Source organism: Sapajus apella, unplaced genomic scaffold (genome assembly GCF_009761245.1).
Source record: "Sapajus apella isolate SASKATOON/1434 unplaced genomic scaffold, GSC_monkey_1.0 scaffold41, whole genome shotgun sequence".
NCBI classification, from domain to species: Eukaryota; Metazoa; Chordata; class Mammalia; order Primates; family Cebidae; genus Sapajus; species Sapajus apella.
Window position 1 is genome coordinate 13,053,326 of NW_022436981.1, and position 26,370 is coordinate 13,079,695.

General features: G+C 34.2%; 1 protein-coding gene across 2 annotated transcripts in view; it reads right to left on the reverse strand.

Moving 5' to 3' along the window:
• HMGCLL1 (3-hydroxymethyl-3-methylglutaryl-CoA lyase like 1) overlaps nucleotides 1-26,370 on the reverse strand; it is a 151,810-nt gene that overhangs the window by 88,799 nt on the left and 36,641 nt on the right. For both annotated transcript variants that reach the window (XM_032299746.1, XM_032299748.1), the window contains one exon: nucleotides 969-1,064. In XM_032299746.1, coding sequence (XP_032155637.1) covers nucleotides 969-1,064 — 96 coding nt within the window. The remainder of the gene's footprint in view (nucleotides 1-968; nucleotides 1,065-26,370) is intronic.

Below are 26,370 nucleotides of genomic sequence, written 5' to 3' on the forward strand. Positions count from 1 at the left end.
CACAGGGAATAGAAGTTCTGGAGTCATGTTTTGAGCACAGAATTGCTTAACTCCCAAGTCAAGATTAGTTCTACTCCACTGTTCACCCCTCTAAGTTAACATCAGGGTGTCCTTGCAGTTTCTCCTTCAGTGTAAGTTACGTGCTTTATTTTGTTACGACTACTATGACACCAAAGTTACAATTTTTTAAATGACTTTTTAAACAATGCAATAAAGATTTCATCAAATCAAACCCAAGGGAAAAATAAATGGTTCTAACAAAATACACTAACAGGTTATATGCTGATTAATTAATATCGCACAACCTCAGCTTTACATAATACAGTTTCACATACAGAAGTGAAAAATATTCATTAATACCAGAAATAGCTGCTGTTCAATATTTGCAATAAGCCCACATAAGGGTAATACCTTAAAATTGAAGAGACTCTTCTCATATGTAAAATTATTAAAGCCTTATTTAAATTTTATCAATTTCTAAGTAACAGAGGATCGAAAGTAACAAACCAGGAGATAAATAGGGAAAGTAACTAGAGCCAGATACAATGACAATTAGCCTCACCTAGAGGCAGAAAATAACAGACACAAAAAGCTGACCAACAAAGGTTGACAAAAATAATTTAAAAATTCAGCAACAATTATAACTATAAAAATGGCTTTGAGAAATGCTTAAATAGTATTCTATATTATTTAACAAGAAGCACAAAATACACTTCTAAAAAATTTCATGAAAATGCAGAATTTTACTTTCGTGTTTTAATTTTTGAACAGTTAAACTAGAAGAGCCAGGTATACAGATCACTTGAATCCCCAATGCTGTGAGGATATGGAGCTCTATGTCTTCATGTTAGTACATTAGCATATATTTATATTACAGGAGAGTTACATATGACACAATTTTAACTTTGTAAATATCTTTAAAACTATAAGAGGCGTAGAAATTTTAGAAATATTAGTAGCACACTTACAGCACGCTGAAAACCCTGAAGATTAGGAGTAAGGACAGGATAGCGAACTCCTGGATATTGACGAATGCCTTTCATTACTTCAGTGTGATCAGCCATCTTAAATACACAATAGTTATATGTAAATATGTAACTTCTAATATGTAACCAAGAATCATTTTAGTTTCAGGTAGGTTATAGTTACATAGGTACAGTAGTTAGGCTTTTTAAATTAATATCTGAAATTTAAAAATTATGCCAGTGAATATAAAGAAAAATAGTTCTCAGTGTCATACATGTATAATACGTAGAGATGAATTTAACCACTTTTCAGAATGGGATCTGGTAAAATGAGTTATTGCAGATAGGAATTTGGAACTTTACTATTTTCACTTGACCAATCTTCATTCTCTTTCTTTCATTTCATGGTCCAAGGTTGAAATACTCCTGAGATTGGCGAGAGTTTGAAAAGCAATATGCTCTTCATTTACCATCAACATGAAAATTTTATGTTCAAATAATTTTCAGTGTATGAATTTTTACAACGTTTAGTAAAATTTAAATCACACGTGTTCTTTAGTATCATTTAACAAGGCTGAGATCCCAGGATGTTATTTGGTGAGCATTGGTGTTTCAGTTAGTAATAGTTATAAAGTTTTATGTAGTACTTTCATAGTATTACCACGTTCTCATATGTGAACAAATTAATATAGTAGATAGAGTTTTCATCTGAAAAATTTAACCTCCCCATCAACGTTTTGTTTTCTATATCTCTAAAAACTCAACTTTGAATTAAAATATCAAATTTACCCATTTGCCACAAAGTCTATGAAATAGCTTCTTAAAACAATAACTATTAATCAGATCCCATAATCATCACACAGAGAAGTTACCATTGACATAGCCATGAGCCTTGCATATTTAAAAATAATAAATTATGGCATGAACAATAAATATGAGGAATAATATGTAAGCAGTGTAAAGTATACAAAATGAGCATGGAACAAGCTGTGAAAACACACCAAGCCACAATTAGAATCCTCAATATAGAAATGGCAGAAATAGATCTCTTGGGTTTTCTTTATATATCTTGGCTTGTTATCATCAGAATGCATTATTTTCAAATTTAAAAAATTAAAAACAATCCAAATAAAAATGCTTTTTCAAATATAGCTAAACACATTTGAAAAATATTACAATATTAAATATAACAATAAATATTAAATATAACAATAAATATTAAAATATTTACTCCTATTGATCCTCTTGTCAACTCTCAAATGTCAGCAGAGTTAAGTTTAATGCTTTCAATTAGTATAATTTGAATTATTTAAATGAGTTTTTAAAAACAAATGAATTTCAAATTAAATACCTAAGATACAAAAAAGTACCTTCCTTTGACTGCCATCGTGCCTTATTGACATTTAAGCTTTCATGTTTCATTCATAAACATATTTATTTGTGTTTACTAGGTGATCCTGTCTCACTTATTTCTATGCTATTGTAACCACTATCCCTTACATCACCCATTCACTTCTTTTCCAAACACTATCTACCACATTCATTTACAATGCGTAAAATTTCATTTCATTCTAAATCTATCTGACTTTAATCTAGATGTTTATTGAGCTCCTACTATGTCCAAAGCTGTATGCTAGGTCCTGTGGAAAGTAAAAATACAGACCTTACTTTCCTGTGGGAAAATGAGGTTATTGTGCTAAAGTAATGATTAGTATAGTTGGGGAGACAAAACAGATAGACATGGAATGTTAACAATTCAAAGAAATATACTGGTTGTAAATGGGATCACAGATTGTAAGAGTTCAGAATGAATAAAGGTTGGTATGGCCTATAATAGACTGGGAGAATTTAAAAGAGCACATGGGATACAAACTACAGTCCTTGACTGTGGCATTGTTCCAACAAAAAAGAGCCACACCGATATTTCTGGTCCTATACATTCTTCCAGGATCTCACCACTTTTTGCCAAGAGGTAGACTTTCTTTACTGTTTTCCTTAAAGCTGGGTAGGCTGTGATTGCTCCAGCTATTAGAGTGTAGTGGAAATCATACTATGTGACTTCTGAAGCCAGGTTATAAAAAAGGATACAGCTTCCATATGGCTTTCTCTTTTGCGGAAAGCCACTGTAGGGAAATCAGCCAACATCCTGTAAGAAAGTACAAAATAGCCTACGCAAAGAGGCCGCATAAGAAGACCCTCATGGAGAACCCATGTGAAGAGGAACTGAGGCACCCAGCCAATAGTCAGTGTCACCCCCTAAATTTCTCATTGAAGTAGCCTCCAGATGACTTTTGCCTCTGGCATTTGAGTCATCCAGCTGAGGCCCTAGACACTGAAGAACAGAGATAACCTGTCCCTGATGTCCTGTTCAAATCCTGGCCCACAGAATTAGTGAGCATAATAAATGTTTACTTATGCCACTAAGTTCTCAGGTAATTCATTTCACAGCCATAAATGCTGGAACACTGAAAAACCAGTAGGGTTGGAAAAGAAAGAGGGACGGTTGCATAAGTGGTAACATATTATTTGGCTCAAGGATATTATTAGTGAACAGTAGGGGATAAACTTACAAATGAAGAGGAAACCACACACTGTAACATGTCTTTGAGTTAGGTTCATGTTAGTATACAGATACTGATTTATCCTGAAGGCAAATAAGCAATAGAAAGCCATGGAGAATGGGTGTTGAGAAAGGAGACCACTGAACTAAATGCAGTATTATAGAACACTTAATTTGGGTAGGTGCAAAGGATAGTCTAGATAGAAGAGAGGCAACTCTCAGGTAATTGTGAGAATCCAGCTTGAGACAAGTTCTGTGGTAGAAAAATGGTACTGGGAATAGAACTAAAGAAAAATGAAGAGGACATAGTGGTTAATAACACAGAGGAGCACTGTACTCAAAATTGTAATTCTCACCGTTTTATAGCCTCCCTTTTTTGTACATATTTAAACAGTTATTGATTGCATATCCATGTATTTAGCTTTTGTGCTTGATCTCTTTAGAGTGTGAGCTCTGTCTCTGTTTTTCTAACATGCACACACAAATGCGCACGCATACACAAATTATAAAAAGAAAATTAAAGAACTCATTCCTAACAAGTAGAAAGAAAAACAAAGCTTTAGTATATTGTAATAAAATTTAAAGCAACACTAGCGAATACTGTTGATCAATATTACTCATGCTTAAGCCTAAATAATCATAGTAGGTATAAATATTTATTAGAGACATATGTATTTTCATAACAAAAGTTAAAGAGCATGTTCCTAACAAAATGCAGATTTGGATAGAGATTGGCAGTATGTCATAAAGCAGAGTAATGGGCAAAGAAACAAATTTTAATCTACAATAAATACAGGTAATGATGGCCTATTTTAATTCATTTTGCACATAATTTAACAAAAATGTTGAGACAGTGTGAAGAAGTTTATATAATGAAGCAAACAATAATTTACTTTAGGAGATGTTTTAATCAATAGATCAAGAAAATAAACAGAGATAATAATCAAGTTCCCAGGTCATGAAAGCTAAATGTTGATAATCACTGAAGATATCTTAATAAGATTATGATAAATGCAGAAAGTAGAATCCAAAAAAAATCACTACTTTTACATTTTATAAAATGCTCACACTATAATAAGGCCATTCAAGAAAATAATAGTATTCTGTCTTAATTTAGTCAATAAAGGCAGGTAAGTAAAGAGCTTTAGGAAATCCTGATAGAACATAATTTTATTACAATGAATAAAAAAGAGCAGGTTCCGATTAAAGGTATAAAGTCCTTGCTTTAATTTTTTCTTTTCCTCCTGGGGAGTTTATGTTATACTTCAATCCTGATGTTATTTTAATGTCTAAAGTTTAACTATAATTTAAACAATGAAACTATTCATTTACATTACTGTTTTGAGATTTTAAGAAAACTTCCTACATCTGGTTTTATTCAGAATATTTTTTCAGATTTTGTGGTGATTTAAAAAATTTTAAATGATAAAAATTCTCATGATTTGGTTAGTAACAAGTTTTGCCATCATCTACACACAGTCTGGAAACGGCAATATCTGTATATCTCTAGCCAAAAAAATAGGTCTACCATGGTTATCATTATTTTAAACATGCACATTTTGATGTGGATCCAAATCATCACGATATTTGGGTAACACTTTGCAAGTTTTCAAGATGCAAAGCATGACGAGGATTATAGCATAACAAGCTTAGATATTTTATTTGCTACTAACTCCATCATGATGTTTTTAAACTTGGATTGTTCATACTATACACATTCAGACATCCTACCATGTGTAATTACCTGAATACCATAATGTGTTTTAAATATTTAGGCTTTCGATACGTTCTCCAGACAAAGGCAATGGCTAAAATACAGCTTAAATGTTGTTAGTATCCTCAGCTCACCCAAATTCCCTGAGATTAGTGGAATTTCAAGATAACACACATGAGTATGCAATAATAAACAACGAAAGAATTTCTCAAAAACTTCTAAAAGAGAATCATATTGGAAGTTTCAACTTGCTTTTTGTAAATAGACTACGGCAGACCTAGTTTTATTCAGCTTTCCTTTACTGTACATCACAGGTACTGTGATTTTTAGAAATTGAAGGTTTGTGGGAGCTCTGATTTGATCAAATCTATTGGTGTCATGTTTCCAACAGAATGTGCTCACTTTGTATCTGTGTGTCACATTTTGGTAATTCTCACAATATTTAAAACTTTTCATTATTATTATACTTGTTATGGTGACCTGTGATCACTGACCTTGGATGTTATTATATTTGATCTTCGATTGTTATTATTTTGTGGCACCGTGAACCACACCCGTATAAGATGGCAAATGTCATAAGTAAAGGTTGTGTGTGTTCAACAAGTTCTATTGACTGCGTTTTCCCCACCTGTCTTCCTCTCCTGAGGGCTCCTCATTCCCTGAGACACAACAATGTTGAAATTAAGCCTGTTAACAACCTTAAAATGGCCCGCAATGTTCAAGTGAAAGGAAGACTCACATATCTCTCACTTCAAAGGAAGAACTAAATATGATTAAGTTTAGTGACAAAGGAATGTTGAAAGCCCAGAAAGGTCAAAAACCAGGCCTCTTATGAAAAACAGGAAAGTTTTAAATGCAAAGAAAAAGTCTGAAGGGAATTAAAAGTGTTACTCTGTTTTACACACAGATAAGAAGAAAGTGAAACAGCCTTATTGCTGAAACGGACCAAGTTTGAGTGGTCTAGGTGGAAGATGAAACCAGCCACAACATTCTCCTAAGCCAGAGCCTAATCCAGGGAAAGCCCTAACTCTCTTCAATATTGTAAAGGCTGAGATTGGTGAGGAAGCTCCAGAAGAAAAGTTTGAATCTAGCAGAGAAGTTTAAAGAGGCCATCTCCATAACATAAAAAGGCAAGGTGAAGCAACAATTGCTAATGACGTAGCTGCAGTAAGTTATGCAGAAGGTCTAGCTAAGATTATTGATTAAGGTAGCTACACTGAACAACAGATTTTTAATGTGGACTGTCATAGTCAATGGCTAGCTTCAAAGCTTTTCAGGACGGGCTAACCCTCTTGTTAAGAATTAACACAGGTGATGTCTTTAAGCTGAAGCCAGTGCTCATTGACCATTCCAAAACTTCTAGGACCCTTAAGAATTATCCTGAATCTACTCTGCCTGTGTTCTAGAAATAGAATCTAGATGATAGCACCTCTGTTTATAGTATGATTTACTGAGCATTTTAAGTCCACTGTTGTGAACTTAAGGAAAAAAGATTATTTCAAAATATTACTACTCATTGGCAATGCACCTAGTCACCCAAGAGCTGTGACGGAGATGCACAAGATTTGTGTTACTTTCATGTCTGTGACACAACGTCCATTTGCTGCTCACGGATCAAGGAGGATATTGACTTTTATGACTTACTATTTGAGAAATACATTTTGTAAGAGTAGAGCTACCATAGATAGTGATTCCTCTGATAGATGTGGGCAGAGTAGACAGAAAACCTTCGGTTAAAATTCACCATTTTAGACGCCACTATGAACATTTATGATTCATGAGAGGAGGTTAAAGTAGCAACATTAACAGGAGTTTGGAAGTATATTCCAGTCTTCACGGATGACTTTGAGGGGTGAAGACTTCAGTGGAGGATGTATTTGCAGATATGTGGAAATAGCAAGAGGACTAATTAGCAGTACAACCTAAAAATGTAACTGAATGGCTGCAATCTCATGATCAAACCTGAACAAATGAGGAGCTGCTTCTAACGGACGAGGAAAGAAAGTGGTTTCTTGAGACGAAATCTGCTCCTGGTGAAGATGCTGTAAATGTAAAGGGTTTAAATATTACATAAACTTAGTTGTGAAAGAAACAGCAGGGTTTAAGAGGACTGACTAATTTTGAAAGAAGTTCTATATAGCGTAAAATACTATCAAGTAGCATCACATGCTAGAAGGAAATTTTGCATGAAATGAAGCGTCAATTGATACAGCAAACTTGTCTTATTTTAAGAAACTGTCAGCCGGGTGCAGTGGCTCATGCCTGTAATCCCAGCGTTTTGGGAGGCCAAGGTGGGCGGATCATGAGGTCAAGAAATCTATCCTGGCCAACATGGTAAAACCCCATCTCTACTAATAATACAAAAATTATCTGGGCATGGTGATGCATGCCTGTAGTCCCAGCTACTAGGGAGGCTGAGGCAGGAGAATCCTTTGGACCCAGAAGGCAGAGGTTGCAGTGAGCCCAGATAGTGCCACTGCACTCTAGCCCAGCGACAGAGCAAGACTACATCTCAATAAAAAACAGAAAAAGAAAGAAACAAACTGCTATAGCCCCTACCACCCTGATCAGTCAGCAGCCAAGAACAGAAAAGCAAGATTCTCTGCCAGCAAAAAGACTATGACTTGTTGAAGTTTCCGACGATTATTAGCCGTTTCTAAATAATGAAGTATTTTTAATTAACATGTGTATATTGTTTATTTAGTTGTAATGCTATGGTAGATAGACTACCACATTTTATAAACATAACTTTTATATTCATTGAGAAGCTTAAAAATTTGTATGACTAGCTTTGTTCCAATACTTGCTTTTTTGTAGTGGTCTGGAACTGAACCCACAATATTTCTTTTCTTTATATATATATATATATATATATATATATATATATATATATGTATATATATATATATATATATATAATTGTATTTTAGGTTTTGGTGTACATGTGAAGAACATGAAAGATTGTTGCATAGGTACATACATGGCAATGTGGTTTGCTGCCTTCCTCCCCATCACCTATATCTGGCATTTCTCTCTATGTTATCCCACAATATTTCTAAGGTATGCCTCTACTAACTTACAATTGGGGGGGATACAAAATTTAACCAATTTTTAAAATATAAGACCTCATAATTGATTTTTAAACTTCATTTCAATATTTTAATATTGCTCTATTTCAATATTTATGCAGTTACTACATATCTAACTTTATGACATAGAAAAATGAGGCAGAAGCAGTCCTTACATGGATAGGATATATAGGCTGAGAAAACATATATGTGTTTGTGTGTGCGTGCATATGTACATATTATATATAAATATATACCAAAATAGAAAATAATCAACTATCACGTGGTCTGAAATTCTATGCAGCACAGATAAGAAGCATATTTCTTAACAAACCAAGGTATGATTATGATATATATTTTAGTTGCACCTTATCTAGGCCAAATGTAAATAACTTGGTGGCCTATTTTTTAAGAGAGTAAAACTATTCATTGCATTTGAAACTATTGAAAACTACTTATAGAGCAAAAGTATTTATATATGCTCATATTTTTATGATAAATTATTACTTTTTAATGTATTGTAAAAGGAACATGTTTAATAACCCTAAACTTAAAGCATACTGTCTATTAAAATACTTCAAAAAATTATAGGGTAAAAAGTTGGATAGGAATTAATTTTTAACATTTTTCCAAGTATATAATTCTTTCATTTTCAAGTCCCATGAAATTAAAGGTAAAAATATCTATCACCCTTTACTTCCCTTCAAAATGACAGTTAGAGAAAATAGAATATTCACTGAATACATTTTTCTCATTTCCAACTGATAACATGCAATGTGGGATGTTCAATAAAGTGAAATAAATATTTATTGTAGATATAAGTACATAAGGACCTAAGAGATCCTATTTCATTTTTGACAAGAGTTGACTCCTATTCATTTAGATTTTAATCAATGATTAACTTCCCCACTCCCCGGCCCTGAACAAATGCAATTACAGAGCTACTACATGTATAGGTCTCTAAATTCCAGAGCTGCATTTGTAATATACGTTTTATATGCAATTCTCTCATATCCGTTTATGATACATGTCACTTCTACATTTACTATTTTCACTTAATAAGAAATTAGTCCACTATACTTTTGTAAACTATGGAAGAGGAGAATGTTTTAGGTGGTTCTGTATTATCACAGAAATTAGTCAATATGTTTTTGTAGCTCTGCTGAAGATTAGAAAATTTAATTGTATGATGGGGTAGAAATATTAAAAGTTAGCACAGTTGTTAAGTGACAGAAGAGTTCAGAGGAGGAGCTGAAATTCACGTGAGAAAAAAGTGCAAAGATACTCTATCTTGACAGTGATATCTACAGAATTATATAACTTGCACCTCACTTATAACTAGATCTTGTAACTTAAATATGGGACTCTGTACTTTGTATCCTTTTCCCTGGCCTGGTCAACTTGACATGACTGAGTCACACACACATCATCAATGAGTGAGCCTTAGCCAATGTCTCTGTCTCCATTCCACCTATCTGCTAAAGGGCTCAAATTGTTTCCCTACCTTGCCCTCTAACGAGAGATTTTATGCTTTGTGATAGTATACTAGGTAAGAAGCTAGCTGAGAAGTCCTAGGTAAACAAGGAAGTCATAGCCAAAAAATCTAAATAATCTAAATAGACATGGTGTTGGGGAAGCACAGCCTCGGATTTGAAAGGTAGGCTTTAGTGCCAAGATTCTTTCACTGCTCTATAGTAGTGAAAAGGTGTGAGATGAGAAAAAGAAAAAGGGGAATTATACAAAGTATTGCTGTAATATTGCAGGTTCTCCTGCAATGGTCTTCAAGTGACACATAGTGATTGGAATAACATTTAATTTCTTAGATTCCTATATTTCCTTATGTATAAATCCAGGCCAGGCTCTGCCACTTGGAAGAGCTCCCAGTTGCTACACTCTTTCAGAATGTTGGTGTAAATATTCTCATACACTGAAAATATATAAAACTCAGTGTATTATATAAGATATAGTACACAAATTTACCACATATTAAAACTCACGATAGAGTTGAGCAATAGTGCATATTCATCATGTTAATATCCTTCGCTATCTGTCCTACACTACAGAAGTATGTAATGTCCTACACCACAGAAGTATGTAAACACTTAAGGAGAAACAAAATTCAAAAGGTATACAACCAGATGCTAGTTTGTGAAAAATTCTTCCAAACATTATATACGTACAGTTGTAAGGAAATGAATCTGTTTTCATCAATGTGAAATCAAATGGAAATTTTCCTCTGCAAAAATATATTCTACATAACAATTAGACTGTGCATATATTTCTACTTTAAATTGCATAAAACTTACAAAATGATAAAATATATCAAAATTCCTCCATGTTAAAGGTATAAAACTAGTAATTCTTCTAAAATAAAGAATATATCTGTGTATAAAGTTACCTATAACAAAGTATTAGATTACATCTTAATACATTACTAATTATGAATTATTAAACTGAAAGGCATTTTTCTAATCTATAAATAAAAATTTTTATTGACAATGCTAGAGAAAAGACAGTTATCTGTCTATATTCTCCACAGAAAACATCATAGTGTTGACCTCAGAAGGAGGCAAACAAAGAATGGACAGTTAAAAAAATAAGAGAAAATAGTATTACAAAATAACCTCAGACGCCCACTTAAATTTTTTAAATTGAAATTTTATTTTTTCTTGATTTTGAGACATATGTAATGTGTTTAACTTTTTAAATTTTATAATCTTGTTATTTTTTCTCATTTAAAATTAATATTTATTTTTCTATATACTGTTGTTATATTTGGCATTTACAGTCTTTAAAAAAAAAAAAAGTCCTCCAGATTGATGTATTCAGCATCTGAAGCTCCCTACAAGTGGTTGGTCACAGGTCTGCTAGTGATTTGCAGATGTCACCCAGGGACAGGTGGCCCTGAACCATCCAGACATATCCATTAGCAAGAGCACCAGCAGTTGCTTCATTTGGAGTGATGGGACATAGATAGTGGTAAATTACTCTCAAAATTGAATGATCCCAAAGACTAGTTCACACTTTGCATTTTGCCAGAAACAGGATCCTTGAAGATGAAAGAACCTGAGACATATCTAATGATTGCCCCTTGGAAAATTTCAGATTTCCTGGTTCCAATGTTTGTGACGAGGGACCTTGACAGACGCAACAAGGCTTAACTTTACAGCACTTCCAGAGGCACTGAATAGGAAGTAAAGGAACCAAGAAAAAAAAAAAAGAGGAGAAGCAGTAATAGTATGGGTTTCTGAGTAGTGTAATTAATACTGATACCTGTTACAGAAGTAGAAAAAAATGATCAATCAAAAAGTTGAGGAATAGTATTTGAAAGCTCCTTCTAACCCTACCAACTTGACCTCATCATCATTCAAAGACAACTCTGCCACTGTTAGCGTAAATCTTTCTTTTCAATCCACAGACTTGGTCTCTGCTGGTCATAGTGACACCCACTGGGATATGGAATCAAAAAACCAAAAAGAATTCTAGAGGGCCTTAGAGGCATAATGAAAAAGAAAAGGGGGATCATTTAAAGCTCTTCTAAATGTTTAGGCTCTAAAACAGAGGTGAGGTCTAAGATATTTTAAAAGAGAGATTTTTTAAATCCTGTGGTAGGATAAGAATTAGGTCCCTTCTAATATTCTATAGGAAGCATGAGTGAAGATTGGAATGACTTAATTATTTTGATATTTTGAGAATGCCTTCATATATGAAAGGTTAGCGTGTGGCCCCAAATTTTATTTTAATTTCTAACGGAGAGAATTAAGTTCCTCTATCTTGTTAGCTAAGCCAGAGTCACTCAGACTCAAAACTGGAAATCTCTTAGAAAACTCACTTCCACCAACTGGAACCAGCTCAGTATGTAGCATTTACTGCAGGGTCCACTGTGCTTAGAGCTGTGCTTCCAAACACTGCTCTGAGGACTGCCCAGGTCAGAATAATCTGGGATAACTTTTAAAATACATATTTCTGTATCCTATACTGGCCGCAGTGAACCAAACTCTGAGACTGTAAACTGGAAATCTGCACGTTCAATAATTTCCTCCAGTGCTTCATAGGTATAGTTTAGAAAAGTCTGCCACTCCTTGCTGGGGTGAGGAGTAGAAGTTTTGGGGTAGATTTGTTGTGTAACCTACATAGACCTTACAAAACAGATTTTGTGTGTGTGTGCTTTACAATGAACATTATCATGAGAGTACTGTGGTCAGGTGACACCAATCCCAACTTATTGGACCCTAAGAAATGGATGTCACCTTAGATCTGACATCCATGACCAATATACAGGCAAGGAAAGCCTTATATTAAGGTTATCCATACCCCCACTGGAACTTTGTTATTGTTTCCTCATTATTGAGAATCCAGAATAATTTGCAGCTAAGCCTTTGAAGGTCTTGAAGACTCCAGATCCCTATTTTTAATTAACAGCTCACCTCACTCCTATTGAAGTGCTCCCGGCTTGCCTTTGAGGATAGCACGATGTTTGAAGCATTATGCCTGCTATTTCATATCTCTGATCCTTTGCATTATTCCTTCTGCCTACAAATTATTGTTCCCTTTCTTATCTGGTTAATTGATTTTATTTTTCTAATATTCAACTCAAAAATTCCTCTTGTATGACACTCTCAACAACTAGCTTGACTTAGATGTCTCTACACTTCCTAACTTGCTTTGTGCATATATGTATACATATTTGGTACAACCAATGATACATATGTATATCATTGCTCTTACCAAATTTTGTATAATTTTTGATTCATGTGTCACTTTCCATTATTAAATTGTTAGCTCTTTAAATATTTTGCATGAAATAAGATTTAATCAATGATTGTTGAATTGAACTGACATTTCTCTTTCTTGGTTTCAGCCATTTATCCTACTTTGAATTCACTTGAATTCAATCCACTTTGAATTGTGATTTTTTCCCACAAATTCTTCTAATATTTTATTGCTAATAGTGATGGTAATAATGGTGAAAGCACCTTTACTTTATGCTGAGTTACATGTTAAACCTATAGGTATTTAATTCTTTACGTGATACCCCTTTATACATTTTTAACAGCCTAATAAGAGACTTCCTCCTAAATTGCAATCACTTCAGGCCCATAAAATGGGGATTCACCTCTGAATAAAAATACAATTAGGCTTTCCTTATTGAAGTAGGAGAAGAGGGCCTAGAATTCACCATAGAAATCAAGAAGGTTGGTTTGGCCTCCCTCAAACCAACCTTGTTGATTCCAAACCTTATTGATGTCTAACCTCAACAATTTTTGTGGAGAACTAGCCCGTGATATTAGAAATAAAGAAGATCACCCAGCTGATGAATGCAAGTACCAGGCAAGGACCCAAGTCTATCTGACTGCAAAGCATGTCCTCCAATACCTCCTTGAAAAACATGTATTCCATATCGTCTATCTTCTATATCATTCATATCTTCTATCTTCATCTTAGTCACTGCTACAGATTTTGCACATCAGAATATCAAAGGTAGAGCCCCTAGAAATAACTCACCCTCAGGCTGAAGAGTTTTGTGGCATGTTTTATCATCTAGCCCAATATCTCTCAAACTGAATTTGTCATCAGCATTATTTGAGGTACTTTTTAAAAATACAGATTTCTTGGACCTATTGTTACAGATTCTGATTCTGTTCTCCTGTAAGATCCAAAAATCTATAGTTGCCAAAACTTCTCAGGAGATGTGAGACATCAACAAGGTTGGGAATCAGTAAGGTTGGCTTGAAGGGGGCCAAATTAGTACATTCTAGGCCCTCTGCCTCTACTTCAACAAAGGAAATCTAATTGTATTTTTATGCAGAGGTGAATCCCCATTTTGTGGGCTGCAAGCTAAAGTGATTGCAATTTAGGAGGGAGTCTCCTTAAGAAAAAGAACACAAAAATATCTAACTATTGAAAATTTCATTAAAATTTATAACAGATGATCACATTGATAGGACCTCTCCTACAGCCTGGAAGGGACCTCACCATATCTTTTATGGTAATTTTCTTGTTTGTATCATATGTTGAAGTTCTATATAAACCTGACCATAAAAAAGTTTCACTGATAAAAACAAAAGTTTGGAAAATACCAGTTGGGGTAAAATTTCATATCTTGCTCAAAGCAATATCATCAAAATAGTCAAGGATATTTTTGAAGTACAGAGTCATGGTGTCTCTAGTATTTCTGTTTCTACTCCAGAGATACTATCAACAAACAACTGAGTTCAGTTTGGTATATCCTATTATTGGTACATCCATAATATTTCCGAGTGCATCTCATGTTCATAAATTCTCTGTTTAATCAACTTTCCTAAATTTTGCTAGGATGCATACATAAATTCATGGACCTCTAAGCCCCCATTTCTTCTTCTCACTAATATAGATTGCTAAGTAATTTTAAAAATATATTTTTGAAGGATTCTTGCTTTTCTTTGCTCCATCACCAACTCTATCATCCAGGACAATATTCATATCTCTTCAAAATGAGTATATAATGTCAGAAGTTATTTGTCTACAGTCTCCAGTAGCTGTATTAGATACAACTGATAGTATTACTTTCTGCATGCAGGCGTACAACAGGAAAGAGACATAGAGCATGCAATTTCTTCAACACATGCCACCGATTACTATAAAAATGTAAATAATGTGGTTTCAAACCCTATAACTCAAAACTCGATTTGAGCAGTAACTCCCCTTAAAGGTAATACATTCGTATGTTCAGTAATGAGAAAAAATGAGACTAGAGCTCTTCCTGACAACCCTGGTGAAAATGCTCTAGCCAGCTATGAATAGCACTGTAGCCTGGGTACTGTAACCCTGTCTCATTCACAGACTTCTTGCACAAACCCCATATATCTTAGCCTCAGTAGCACAGAGGAAATCTTGGTCTGCTTGAAGAAGTAAGACAGTTTTAATAAATCACAGTCTTACAATAATAAACACAGGAAATCTCTGGAAAATTGAACATCCAGTTTTTTTTTTTTTTTTTTTTTTCTACCCAATACCCTGTCTTGGCTGCCAAAGCTAAAATAGACTGACACCATATTCACAAAACTTCTTAAGTCCAGAAGACTTGAAACTAATTTGGTCTTGTGTATAATTTCCTGTATTTCCTTACTTAGCATTACCTTTGTTTACTAAAGACCTCTGTACTGCCCTCTATCGAGTGAAATGCATATCCGTCTCAAGAGTGACCAAAATAGAAGCATACAGCCCATACTCTCCTATTGTGAATGCAGGCAAGACATTTTAGTCATGATTCACTAATGTCTACAAGTATTCATTTTTAATTAATAAAATAGAACCAAGCTACCAAAATGAACCTGTGAGTTATAAAGTGGGAGACCAACATTCTGGATAGAGAAACAAAAGTCATTTTACTCAATAACATTTCCTAGTTTCCTAAGATAAACATAATAAATATGCATTAGTTATTCTTTGTTCAGGTCAATGCCTTTTGTGACCACCCTCCTGGTCTTCCCATGTCAAAACAATCATGTTCTCAACATCCTTCTGAAACAGGGCAAGAAGTCTCAAAGCTCCCAGTATAATTTTCTTTCCACTCAACTGTGCTGCCTCTCATATATCATGTCTTTATGTTTGATAATAACACTGTCAGAGTTGTTATTTCCCATGCATGAAAACAGAAGTGATTTTTAAAATACTGTATCTAATTGTAGTTACTGTTTACAGACTATAAATGAAGTTTCTCTTCTATACTTACACTTCTTTCTGTAAGCCAACTTGCCCAGAGTGGAGGGTAGGCCTGGATTGTTTGAAGGAGACTAACTCATTGGTAATTAGACACTGGTAATAAGTAATGAGACACTGGCTGTCTCATTGGGGGAAAAGAAGGGTCTTATTTCCACAACAAGCAATGCCATCACTGCAAATTTGTGGTTTGACCATCATATGGATCTGGAGATCTCTGTTTTGGTATAAGACACAACTTTAAAAACACTGGCTAGAGTGCTTGATGACAAGTTGCTTAACAACCTGGTTACTAAGTTCTATTTTATAACTAATTTACAGATATTCACTTGGTTTTAAAATATCGTATGTACGAGTTTGAATTGTTTTATTCATTTTGTTCCAGTTATCTATTTAACCTTAGATTTACCTTATTAGGTACATATAATGGTTATTATTGGCAACTACTGATTATTCAACAAAGAACTTGTCTGGGTCCAACAAAGAACTCAATAAGTTTTGAATAGAGACACAATAAAAGCAATAAATGGATGGGTGAATAAATTGAAACAATCCAAGGCATAGAGAGATGAAAATACTTTGCCAAATCATACCACAAATAAGTAAGAGTCAGGTCTCAGATTTTGTATTGCTCCACCAGAAAGCATGGGTTAAACAGACATAAAAAGTGATAAAAAAAAAAAAAAAAAAAAAAAACCTCAGGAAACCCATAACCTGGAGGATCTGGGGGGGGGGTGGGGGGAGGAATGACTATATTTGGGCTACTCAGAAATATATTTCTTACTATGTGTTATAAGTAGAATTCAATATAAGATGCATCCATCTTGACTAATAATAGTGTTAAATTTATAAACAGATTCCACATTAAAGCAGTATAAGAAGGTCTGAAATAAGTAGCATTAGTGCTGTAAGGTTAAGCATGAATTTGCTTCAACAAGTTGATATTTCAAAGCTCTTAATTACAGCCTATAAGCTTATGCAATGACAAATTTAAATTTGTCCAAGACATTTATAAAATAAACAGCATTCTTCAAAGAATATCTTAAATATTAACAATAAAAATACCAAATATCCATAGATGTTACAAAATATTCTATTATTCTAAAAATTACAATTTTAATAAGTGTTGATATGTCAAATGTTCAAGATAAACAAATTTGGATAAAATTTTTAAAAGCCAAATAAAATCAAATATTTTATGAAATAAGTTTTTGATTTATAGGCATACTCTAAATAAAAATCATCTTTATATTATTTACATTCTTTTTCTTTTATCAAATTTAAAACAAGTGAAACATTAGCATATATACATTGCAGTAATGTGTAGGTTTTGACATGTAAAATCCATTGTCTAATGTTATATTGGGGATACAGTATTACTTTTGGCATTCATGTTTATTTTTCTAAGTCTCTTTGTTTACTACATATACTTCTAAAGATTATCCCAGCAATTTAATCAGATAATTTTAGATAAAGGTGTGTGTTTCTAAAAATTAGAAAAATCACTTTATTTTTATTTTTTAAAATTACTCAAATAACTCTTTATGAACATCAGCCAAAACTTACGTCTTTAAAACTCATTCGTAATTATTTAAAAATAACTGCTATGATATGTTTCATTTTCAGTGCTCAAGGATACATGGATAATGTATTCTTGAAAATGACTGCTCCCAGAACATACTGAAAACTGGTGGGCTATCCAGATCATGCTTAATATCTTAATGCTTTAAAGTGTAATCTAGGCTTTGAGTAATGGATGTGATTCTCCAAGTGAGTAAGCTGTAACTATGAATTAAGTATTACTAGAATTAAGTATTACTAAACACTTTCATTCCCTCTATTCTAGTCCCTAGAGCATACTCTGCATTTCCCAAAGTGGATTGCACTTAAGTGGCCTAGGAGTCAGATCAATGAAATGAGTTTATACTAAAATAGTATCAACAATGTTTATCAACAGACTATTCAGAGTAATGCAAAAAAGATCACTAATAAGTCAGAATCAAGTCTTTCTAAGCCAAACCGGACCTATATTTGGGTTTTGAAGTTACATACAGACCTTTCAAATGTCAATGCATGCATATAGCTCTACAAGACCAAATTTTAAGATACTCTTCGTCAGATATAAAAGTGGAATTTCAATTTGACCAAAACAGCTTTGAAAGGTTTTTTTCTTCTTTTCATGGAAAAGCTTATTTAAAAAATTGGCCAACATGATGAACCCAATACAATTGAATAAAAGGTGAGGTAAAGCAATGGTACCCAACCCCCAGTCCAAAGACCAGCACTGGTCTGTTGCCGGTTGAGAACTAGGAACAGTGCCACACAGCAGAAGGTGAGCAGCAGGCAAGCAAGGGAAGGTTCACCTGTATTTACAGCCACTCCCTATCACACACTTTACCTCCTGAGCTTCACCTCCTGTCTGTTGAGCCACTGCATTACATTCTCATACGAGGGTAAACCCTATGGTGAATTGCACATGCGAGGAATCTAGGTTGTTCATTCCTTAGGAGATTCTCATGCCTGATGATCTGTCACTGTCTTTTATTATCCCCAGATGGGTCCATCTAATTGCAGGAAAACAAACTCAAGGCTCCTACTGATCCTACATTATGGTGAGTTGTATAATTATTTCATTATATATTACAATGTAATAATAATAGAAAAAAAGGTACAGTAAATGTAATGCACTTGAATCATCCAGAAACTGTCCGCTACTGTACATGTAAAAATCTTCTTCCACAAAATGATTCCTTTGTGCCAAAAAGGTAGGTGACCTTTGAAGTAGAAGATTTTATTTTAATATTATGTTTTGGTTATTTTTATAAATCTAAGAACAAAGAAACCCCAAATTGTTAGTCAAAGTGTAATTGAACAAATTAATTACCATCCTATTGAAAAGCAGTACATGCAGAGCATAATAATCTTTTGAGTATAATATTTTTAGGCTAGTGAGGGTAAAAAGGCCAAAAAACTTGAATTACATGTTCTGCTTGAAAATATAAGAATATTAAACAATAAATTTTCTAACATTGTTTTCATTGTAAGCTTTGCTTTTTCGTAGGATACAGTAGTGGAACTATGTCTCAGCTAGAGTAGAAGTTATTGTTGAATGCTGGGTAATACCAAACAATGTTAGCAACAGGTATTTTCCTTCATTTTATTTCAGTTAACCTTAAAAAAAGTTTAAAGAGAAAAAAAATAGTTTCCACCATGCCAACAAAAAAAATGTTCACATTCTTTTCTGAGCGAGACAAAGGATGTTTTAAACATTTAAACATTGCTCCTATGTAGTAACAGGAGCAATGATATGATTGTAGAGTGCAACTTTAAAGTATTGCATTTAAACTTAATCCCTACTTAAAAACACAGGAATTGATGAGCAGCCCCCACTCTTGACCAGAAGAATTCAGGAATATGGTCACTATTTGTAAAGATACAGTAAATAATACCACTGTTGCATAAGTAACACTTGTATAGGATATAAATCAAATACACTGCGAAATTAAAGAGTGTCTAGTATTCAGAATATTTATTATATTAGTATCCAAAATATGTACTATTATATTATTTGCATTCAATCAGAGAAAAGTTTGCAAATTTAGAGAAACATTTAACACAGCAACTTCAAATATTTCAGGGTGTTTTGTGCTAACAAAAGAGCAACAAAAATCTAATTGCTACTTTTCATTTCTAGAGTACATTGATATTTTGCACTAAAAAGAGATCCTCCTAGTGTACATTATTTCAAAAGTAAGTAGATATTCATAAATAATTTAACATGTAGAACTGAATGATATGTGCATGACAGACACACCATAGAAGCTACAATAAACTCTGAAAAGGTATCAATACAGAGTTAGGACTTTGATGAACAGGTCTGGACATAAAAAACACAGCTTCAGAAACACATGAACGTAATTTCATTCTACAGTGAAGACAGTGATTTGTGTGGCAGTGTGTGCTCACCGTTTTCAACACCTCTTAATCTCATTTAAAGCAAAACAAATTAATTTTATTAAGGGAGTAGACAGAAGTAAGGTAAGTCTTGGTAGCCATGACAGTCCTAAATAGGTATTTTTTTAAAATGTGGGAGTTTCTTGGTTTATCTGTGAACTGTACTTGTTATTTAATTATTAGTAAGAAAAAGCATATAATTAGGGTAATTATTAGGCCAGTTTTAAAAACGTAAGGGTGGCAGATTATAAAAAGGCCCCAATGGTATCTCCTCTCCCACTGGCTCTTCCAGAATGCTGTGACCCAATAAAAAGGTGGTGTCTGTCCTCTCCTTTTGAAACCCGGTGGGCTGTGTAACTGCCTCAACTAATAGATTATGAAAAAGTAATGCTATAAAATTTACAAGACTTGGTTATAAAAGTTATGCCACATTTGCCTGCTCTTTAAGACACTCATCTTTGGAGCTGTGAGCCATTTACGTTACGTGCCTAAAACTTCTATGCTGTGATAAAGTCCAAAGTAACCCCTGCAGGAGACCACGTAGAGAGGCTTTGAGAACACATGAAGAGAGAGGTAGACAGCAAGCCTGCAGCTGCCCCAGGCCCCTGCCCTTGCTGTTCCAGCCCTGACCACTGTCTGTCTCACTGTGAATGCCCAAGAAATCTCTAGCTAGAGATGCTCAATTGAGCCATTACTGAATTCTTGATACACAAATACCATAAGCAAAAACAAATGTTATCATTTTAAGCCATTAAATTTTAAGATTATTTGGTGTGTGGGTAATTAGAAGAACCAACACAAATTTACTAGCATTCAAGGATATGTAGCAATCACATATATTGAATATGTACACTTGCACAAACACATGTAATATTTCCCACAAGCTGCATAGTCAGTGAAAACACATTAGATCAACTGAAGCAATGTAAAGAGTCTATGGTTCATTCCATTAAATACTGGAAATGAAATTAGGTGATAAACAGTGTATATGCTTGTTTTCTATTTTCTTGAAGAGCTGACGTATTTTATCTATGTAGATCTAGCTCTCAGCGCAGTTTTACCTCATTTAACTTTTAATGACCATTTGAGCTCATTTACTAAAGAACTAAGTGTCTTCATTCTTCTCTGAGACCAAATATTGGACAAACAGTAATTATTTGTTATGTAAGAAACTTAACTTGCTTGTATGAGTTGAGAAACAAAATAAGCCTCATGTATTTAGAAACAGAAAATGAACCATGACAACTCTTACAAGGAAGAAACACTAGTGTGTGCACTACTCTACCAATTCAGTAGAAAAGACAAAAATAGGAAGACTTCACCAAGAAATATTCTCAGTGATTTTAATTGACTAGTTCCTAAGGATAACTGAATAATTCGGCCCAACTGCATCTCTCATAAAAAAATAGTGGAAGACTCACAGTTGCTGAGTAGGTCACCAATTAAGTGAGAGTTGGGTCACAATATGGTTTTGACCTCTAAGCTGGCATCTTAGTGTGTAGGAAGAAATAGTGTTCTATGCACAGAATTGAGTATTTTAAGTCAGGCTCATTTGGAGAGAATTTGGTTTAAGTCTCGCTCCCTCTTTCAACCTGCGTTCTCCTCTCCCTGACCTATCTGGGTAAAGGACTCCTATAGCACCAGGGAATAATAACTGTGGTCTTGGTAAATTTCATCAGGAACCTCTTTGGGGAGGTGACAGAAGCCAACTCATAAGGACTATAATGGATGATGAGTCTTACTCTGGAACCTTTCCCAAATGCAGTTTTTCTCAGTGAACTGTGCCTTATAAGCAAGCAATCTGGGGCTCTCTGCCTCCTTTCTTTCTCACTCTGTCTCTCTTTCACCACCCCCCGCCCCCAACACATATACACACCTCTTCACAATTACCTCCTTTGACTCTTCTCCACACCTACTTTGCTCAAAAAGAAAAGAGCTAGGAGGAGACATCAGGAATAGACTCCGTAGCAGAAGCTACGGCCTCCTGCATCTCATCAATGTAAACCCGAATTTTAAACTTCAGTACAATAAATGTGTTTTCAATGCCAATAAAGACCTACTTGTATCGCACACCTAAAGGAGAGTAGGGGTAAGTTTACTCGTTCCTTCTTGCTAACATTGTGCGTAGCCACTCATTAGAGCGACTTGAAAATAATTATTAGTCTTTTACATATGTTTCTTTCTACTTTTATAAAGAAAATATATCTTCATTCTCTGCTGTTAAGACTTGTGACCCATCTAATCCAACAGTTAAAAAATAGCTAATCAGGGAGCAAATATTTTTAAACTAAGACGTTGCCTAAGGCATACATAAATGTACAATGTTATATATATTTCATGTATTTTTTTAAATAACTGATATTCACTTTAATCACTGTGAATAAAAATATTTACAATCAAATCGCTAAATTAAAGATGAATGCAAAACTCTAGTTCACTTTTTAATAGATTTTATTTATAGCATAAATGGCTTACTACTAACAGCCACATTCCAAAGTTGCAATAAACTTTATCTATTTTTATAAACATGTTTTCTTTCTGGTGCTATTGTTCATTCCATCTAAGTGAGGGGCTATCTGGACTTATTTCAAATGTTCTTATATTTCATGTCACTCTCAGGAAAGGTTTTTCCAGATAAGTTGTAAAGAATGTGTATTTTTTAATGACAGGTATTTTATCATCTCTAGCCATTCAGGTTATAGGTGTGGGATCCTGTTTTATATGGCACCCTGCTACTGTGGAACTTTTCTTTTAGCTGTTTGAGTTAGAAAGTCTTTGCCAAACAAAACAGTAGGAGGGAAACTGTAAAAAAGCTTTAAAATCCTAAAAACAGAAATAAGTGATCAAACAGCAATCTAAACATAAACTAGAGGACTATTCCCATGACCTACGTTTGAAGGAAAAATATAAGATGCAGAGAATTAATAGAATACCAATTTAGAGCCACACACATTGTCCTTAAAAGTAGAAATTATTTTAACCAATATATATGTAAGCTGTTGTTCTAAAATTATCATCGAAAATCTCAGATGTTATTTTAAGTAGACAAGTCTGACCTCATAAGATATTTTTTCTAAAATAAGAGAGTAATATAAAATTTCAAAAGAGAAATTTTAAAATGCTCTGCTCAGATAAGCTCAGTGAAATCTAAAATCAAATTGCAAAAGTAGAATATCCTCAATATCTGCCTTTGACAATATTTGATACAATACATAGTAAGTGACTGATATAACTTTGGAAGATGAATTTTATATCTTTCTTGGATTCAGGCACACTGATCTTTTACAAGTTTGTGATTTATTTAAACCACTTAAATATTTGGGATGTATGTAACCAGATGAATATTAAAGTAAAATATATAACATAGTCTTTAGTATTTGAAAGGCAGAGTGTCTTCAATTATTCAACTTGAGCTCAACTCAATATTGTAACTATACACATACTTTAATCTTCAGAATAAAGGCTGGTTATCAGAAAAGGCAGTTAACTTGTGTGGAGCCCAAGATCAGCCAGTAAGTCTATCTTTAGCCATTCCCTTAAGTAACAGCAGTGAGCACTGGTCAGGAGTCAGGTGCTCTGGGCTGTGGGCATTCATACACTGGGACAATTCACGTGCCGTATAATCTCCAACACTCCAGTACTGCAGGCATTGCTGCTGGGATTTCCAAGGTTCAGAGAGGTTAAGTCACTTACTCAAGTTCAAGGCAGAATGTGAACAGGGACGGAGTTTTAGAAGCACTTCCTCTCACCACAACTGTCCTCAAAATCTATGTGGGGGAATTCAGTCACTTATTCAGTAATACTTTGAGTCTAGGAAGAGTTCATTAAATTTCAATAGGTTAAGCCCTAAATTCAACCTGGGAACAAACCTAGAATAAATCACATCATTTTATAGTCCCATCACATGTATCTACTTAATGTGAGGTCAGGAAGCATTTTCCAATTACTTCTCACAAAAGGACTGCCTTTTTCTTTCTTTTGTCCATCTTTTCTCTTAACTAGCTATGCAACAAGTGTGGCCTTCTAGAAAGGATTTCCCCTTCATCCTTCTTAATGTCACTGGGTATGTCCTAAATCAGTTTAAAAAATAATCTATCATCAATTTCCACTATTGCACAATACAAGCATATGGCCATGAACATTACAATAGGAAAGACTATTTTGCAGGCAGCTTTGTAAAACCGCTGAAAAATAAGAGAAGTTTGAAGATGGCTAGCAATATTTAGTGTTTGCAATATAACTTTGGTTGGTCAATATTTGTGAAATAATATTAGCAAAATCTATTCTCTTTTATAACACTAATTCTAAAGTTATAGTAGCCTATCTAGTTTCTCTCCAGCAATAATCAAATATGTGAAATTAGCAAAGACCGTATCAAAGATAGAAGTAACTTGATGAAGATAAAAAGAATAAAAAGGTCTAGCATTCATTTAAAATTATTAGTGGCTAGTGAAATAATGGCTAGCATTTTGCAAATTGACAATTTTAAGATCATATGTCCAGCTTAATCAAACTAATAGTGTTGTCCTAAAAAATATTTTTGTGACCTTAATTATACAGGACCACATACATGAACAAAGTGAGAGTTAATTGCTCATAACAGAGAATTGAAAGTAATATGGTATTGTTCTCTCAGACTGATTGATTCATTATTTATTTTATAATTATTTATTGAGCACAAACTTACTATGTACCAAGAAACGGGTATACAGTGATGAGGAAAAGATAAAACATACATAAATGTAACCCTCTATGAAAGGTGACATATTATTATTACTCTTAATCCTCTTGTGGCTTCTGTTACTTCAAATGTAGTACAATTAAAATGCCTTTCATGTTTTAAGACTTGTTGATCTAATTGAGCTCTAACTGCAGAGAAACGCAGAAATGTAGATGTATATAAGCAAATATAGGTAAAATCCTATATGGACAAAGAAGCAGGACATGTAGAAGGAGGACAAGAAGCAGCTTGGTTTAGCAGTAACTTCCACAGAGTAATACAGTTAATAGTAGTACAGTTAACGCTGAAAAGGGAAAAAAGGGAACAGGTATAAACAGTCTTGAATACCCAACCAAAATTTCTAGGCTTTGTCAATGGAAAGAAGGGACCCATTAAAGAACTCAGAAAGTGACTTTGTGACCTTAAGACAGAAATGTCATTTGACCCAGCAATCCCATTACTGGGTATATACCCAAAGGAATATAAATCATTCTATCATAAAGACATATGCATCTGAACATTAATTACAGCACTATTCACAATAGTAAAGACATGTAATCAACCCAAATGCCTATAAATGTTAGACTGGATAAAGATAATTTACTACATATATACCATGGAATACTATGCAGCCGTAAAAAGAATGAGGTCATGTTCTTTGCAGGGACGTGGATAAAGCTGAAGGCCATTATCGAACACATTAGCACCTTAACACAGCAATAGGAAACCAAACACTGCATGTTCTTACTTATAAGTGGGAGCTAAATGATGAGGACACATGGACACACAGAGGGGAACAACACACACTGGAGCCTATTGAAGAGTTGAGGGTGGAGGAGGGGAGAGGATAAGGAAAAATAAGTAATGGATTCTAGGCTTAGGACCTAGGTGATGAAACAATCTGTACAACAAACGCCCATGACAGATCTGTACCTAAGTTACAAACAAGCACTTGTGCCCCTGAACTGAAAAAGAAAGAGAAAGAGAGAGAGAGAGAGAGAGAGAGAGAGAGAGATGGAGAGAGGGACGGAGAGAGGGAGGGGCTTCCTTGTGATGGGACTATAAAATGATATGATTTATTCTAGGTTTGTTCCCTAGTTGTGAATAAAATTCAAAAGATTAATTTATAAAAGGAAGAAAAGAAGGAAGGAAGGAAGGAAGGAAGGAAGGAAGGGAGGGAGGGAGGGAAGGAAAGGAGGGAAGGAAAACAAATAAGACTTTGTGAAAGCTAATATTTCTGGAAGATTATTTTACAAGAAAAGTATAAAGAATGGAGGAACAGTGCTTGTAAATATCATTTAAAAGAGTACTGCAATAATTTTTTAATGAGAGTCTGAATCACTAATGTATCAATGGGACTGAAAAGAAGAGACAAGTATAGGCCATATTGAAAACGAAGACATTTCATACATCAGTGTCTGTTGTGGACCGAATGTTTGCATCTTCTCAAAATTCTTATGTTCAAATTTTAACCTAATGTGATGTGATGATATTAAAAGGAGGGGTCTTTGGAAGATAATTTGGTGATGGGGGTGGAGCCCTCATGAATGGTATTAGTGACATGATAAGAAGAGGCATGGGTGTGCTCCCTGTGTCTGCTCTCCACCGTATGAAGATACAATGAGAATGTGGCCATCTACAAATGAGGAAGTGGGTGTTCACCAGATGTGGGATCTGCCAGCGCCTAA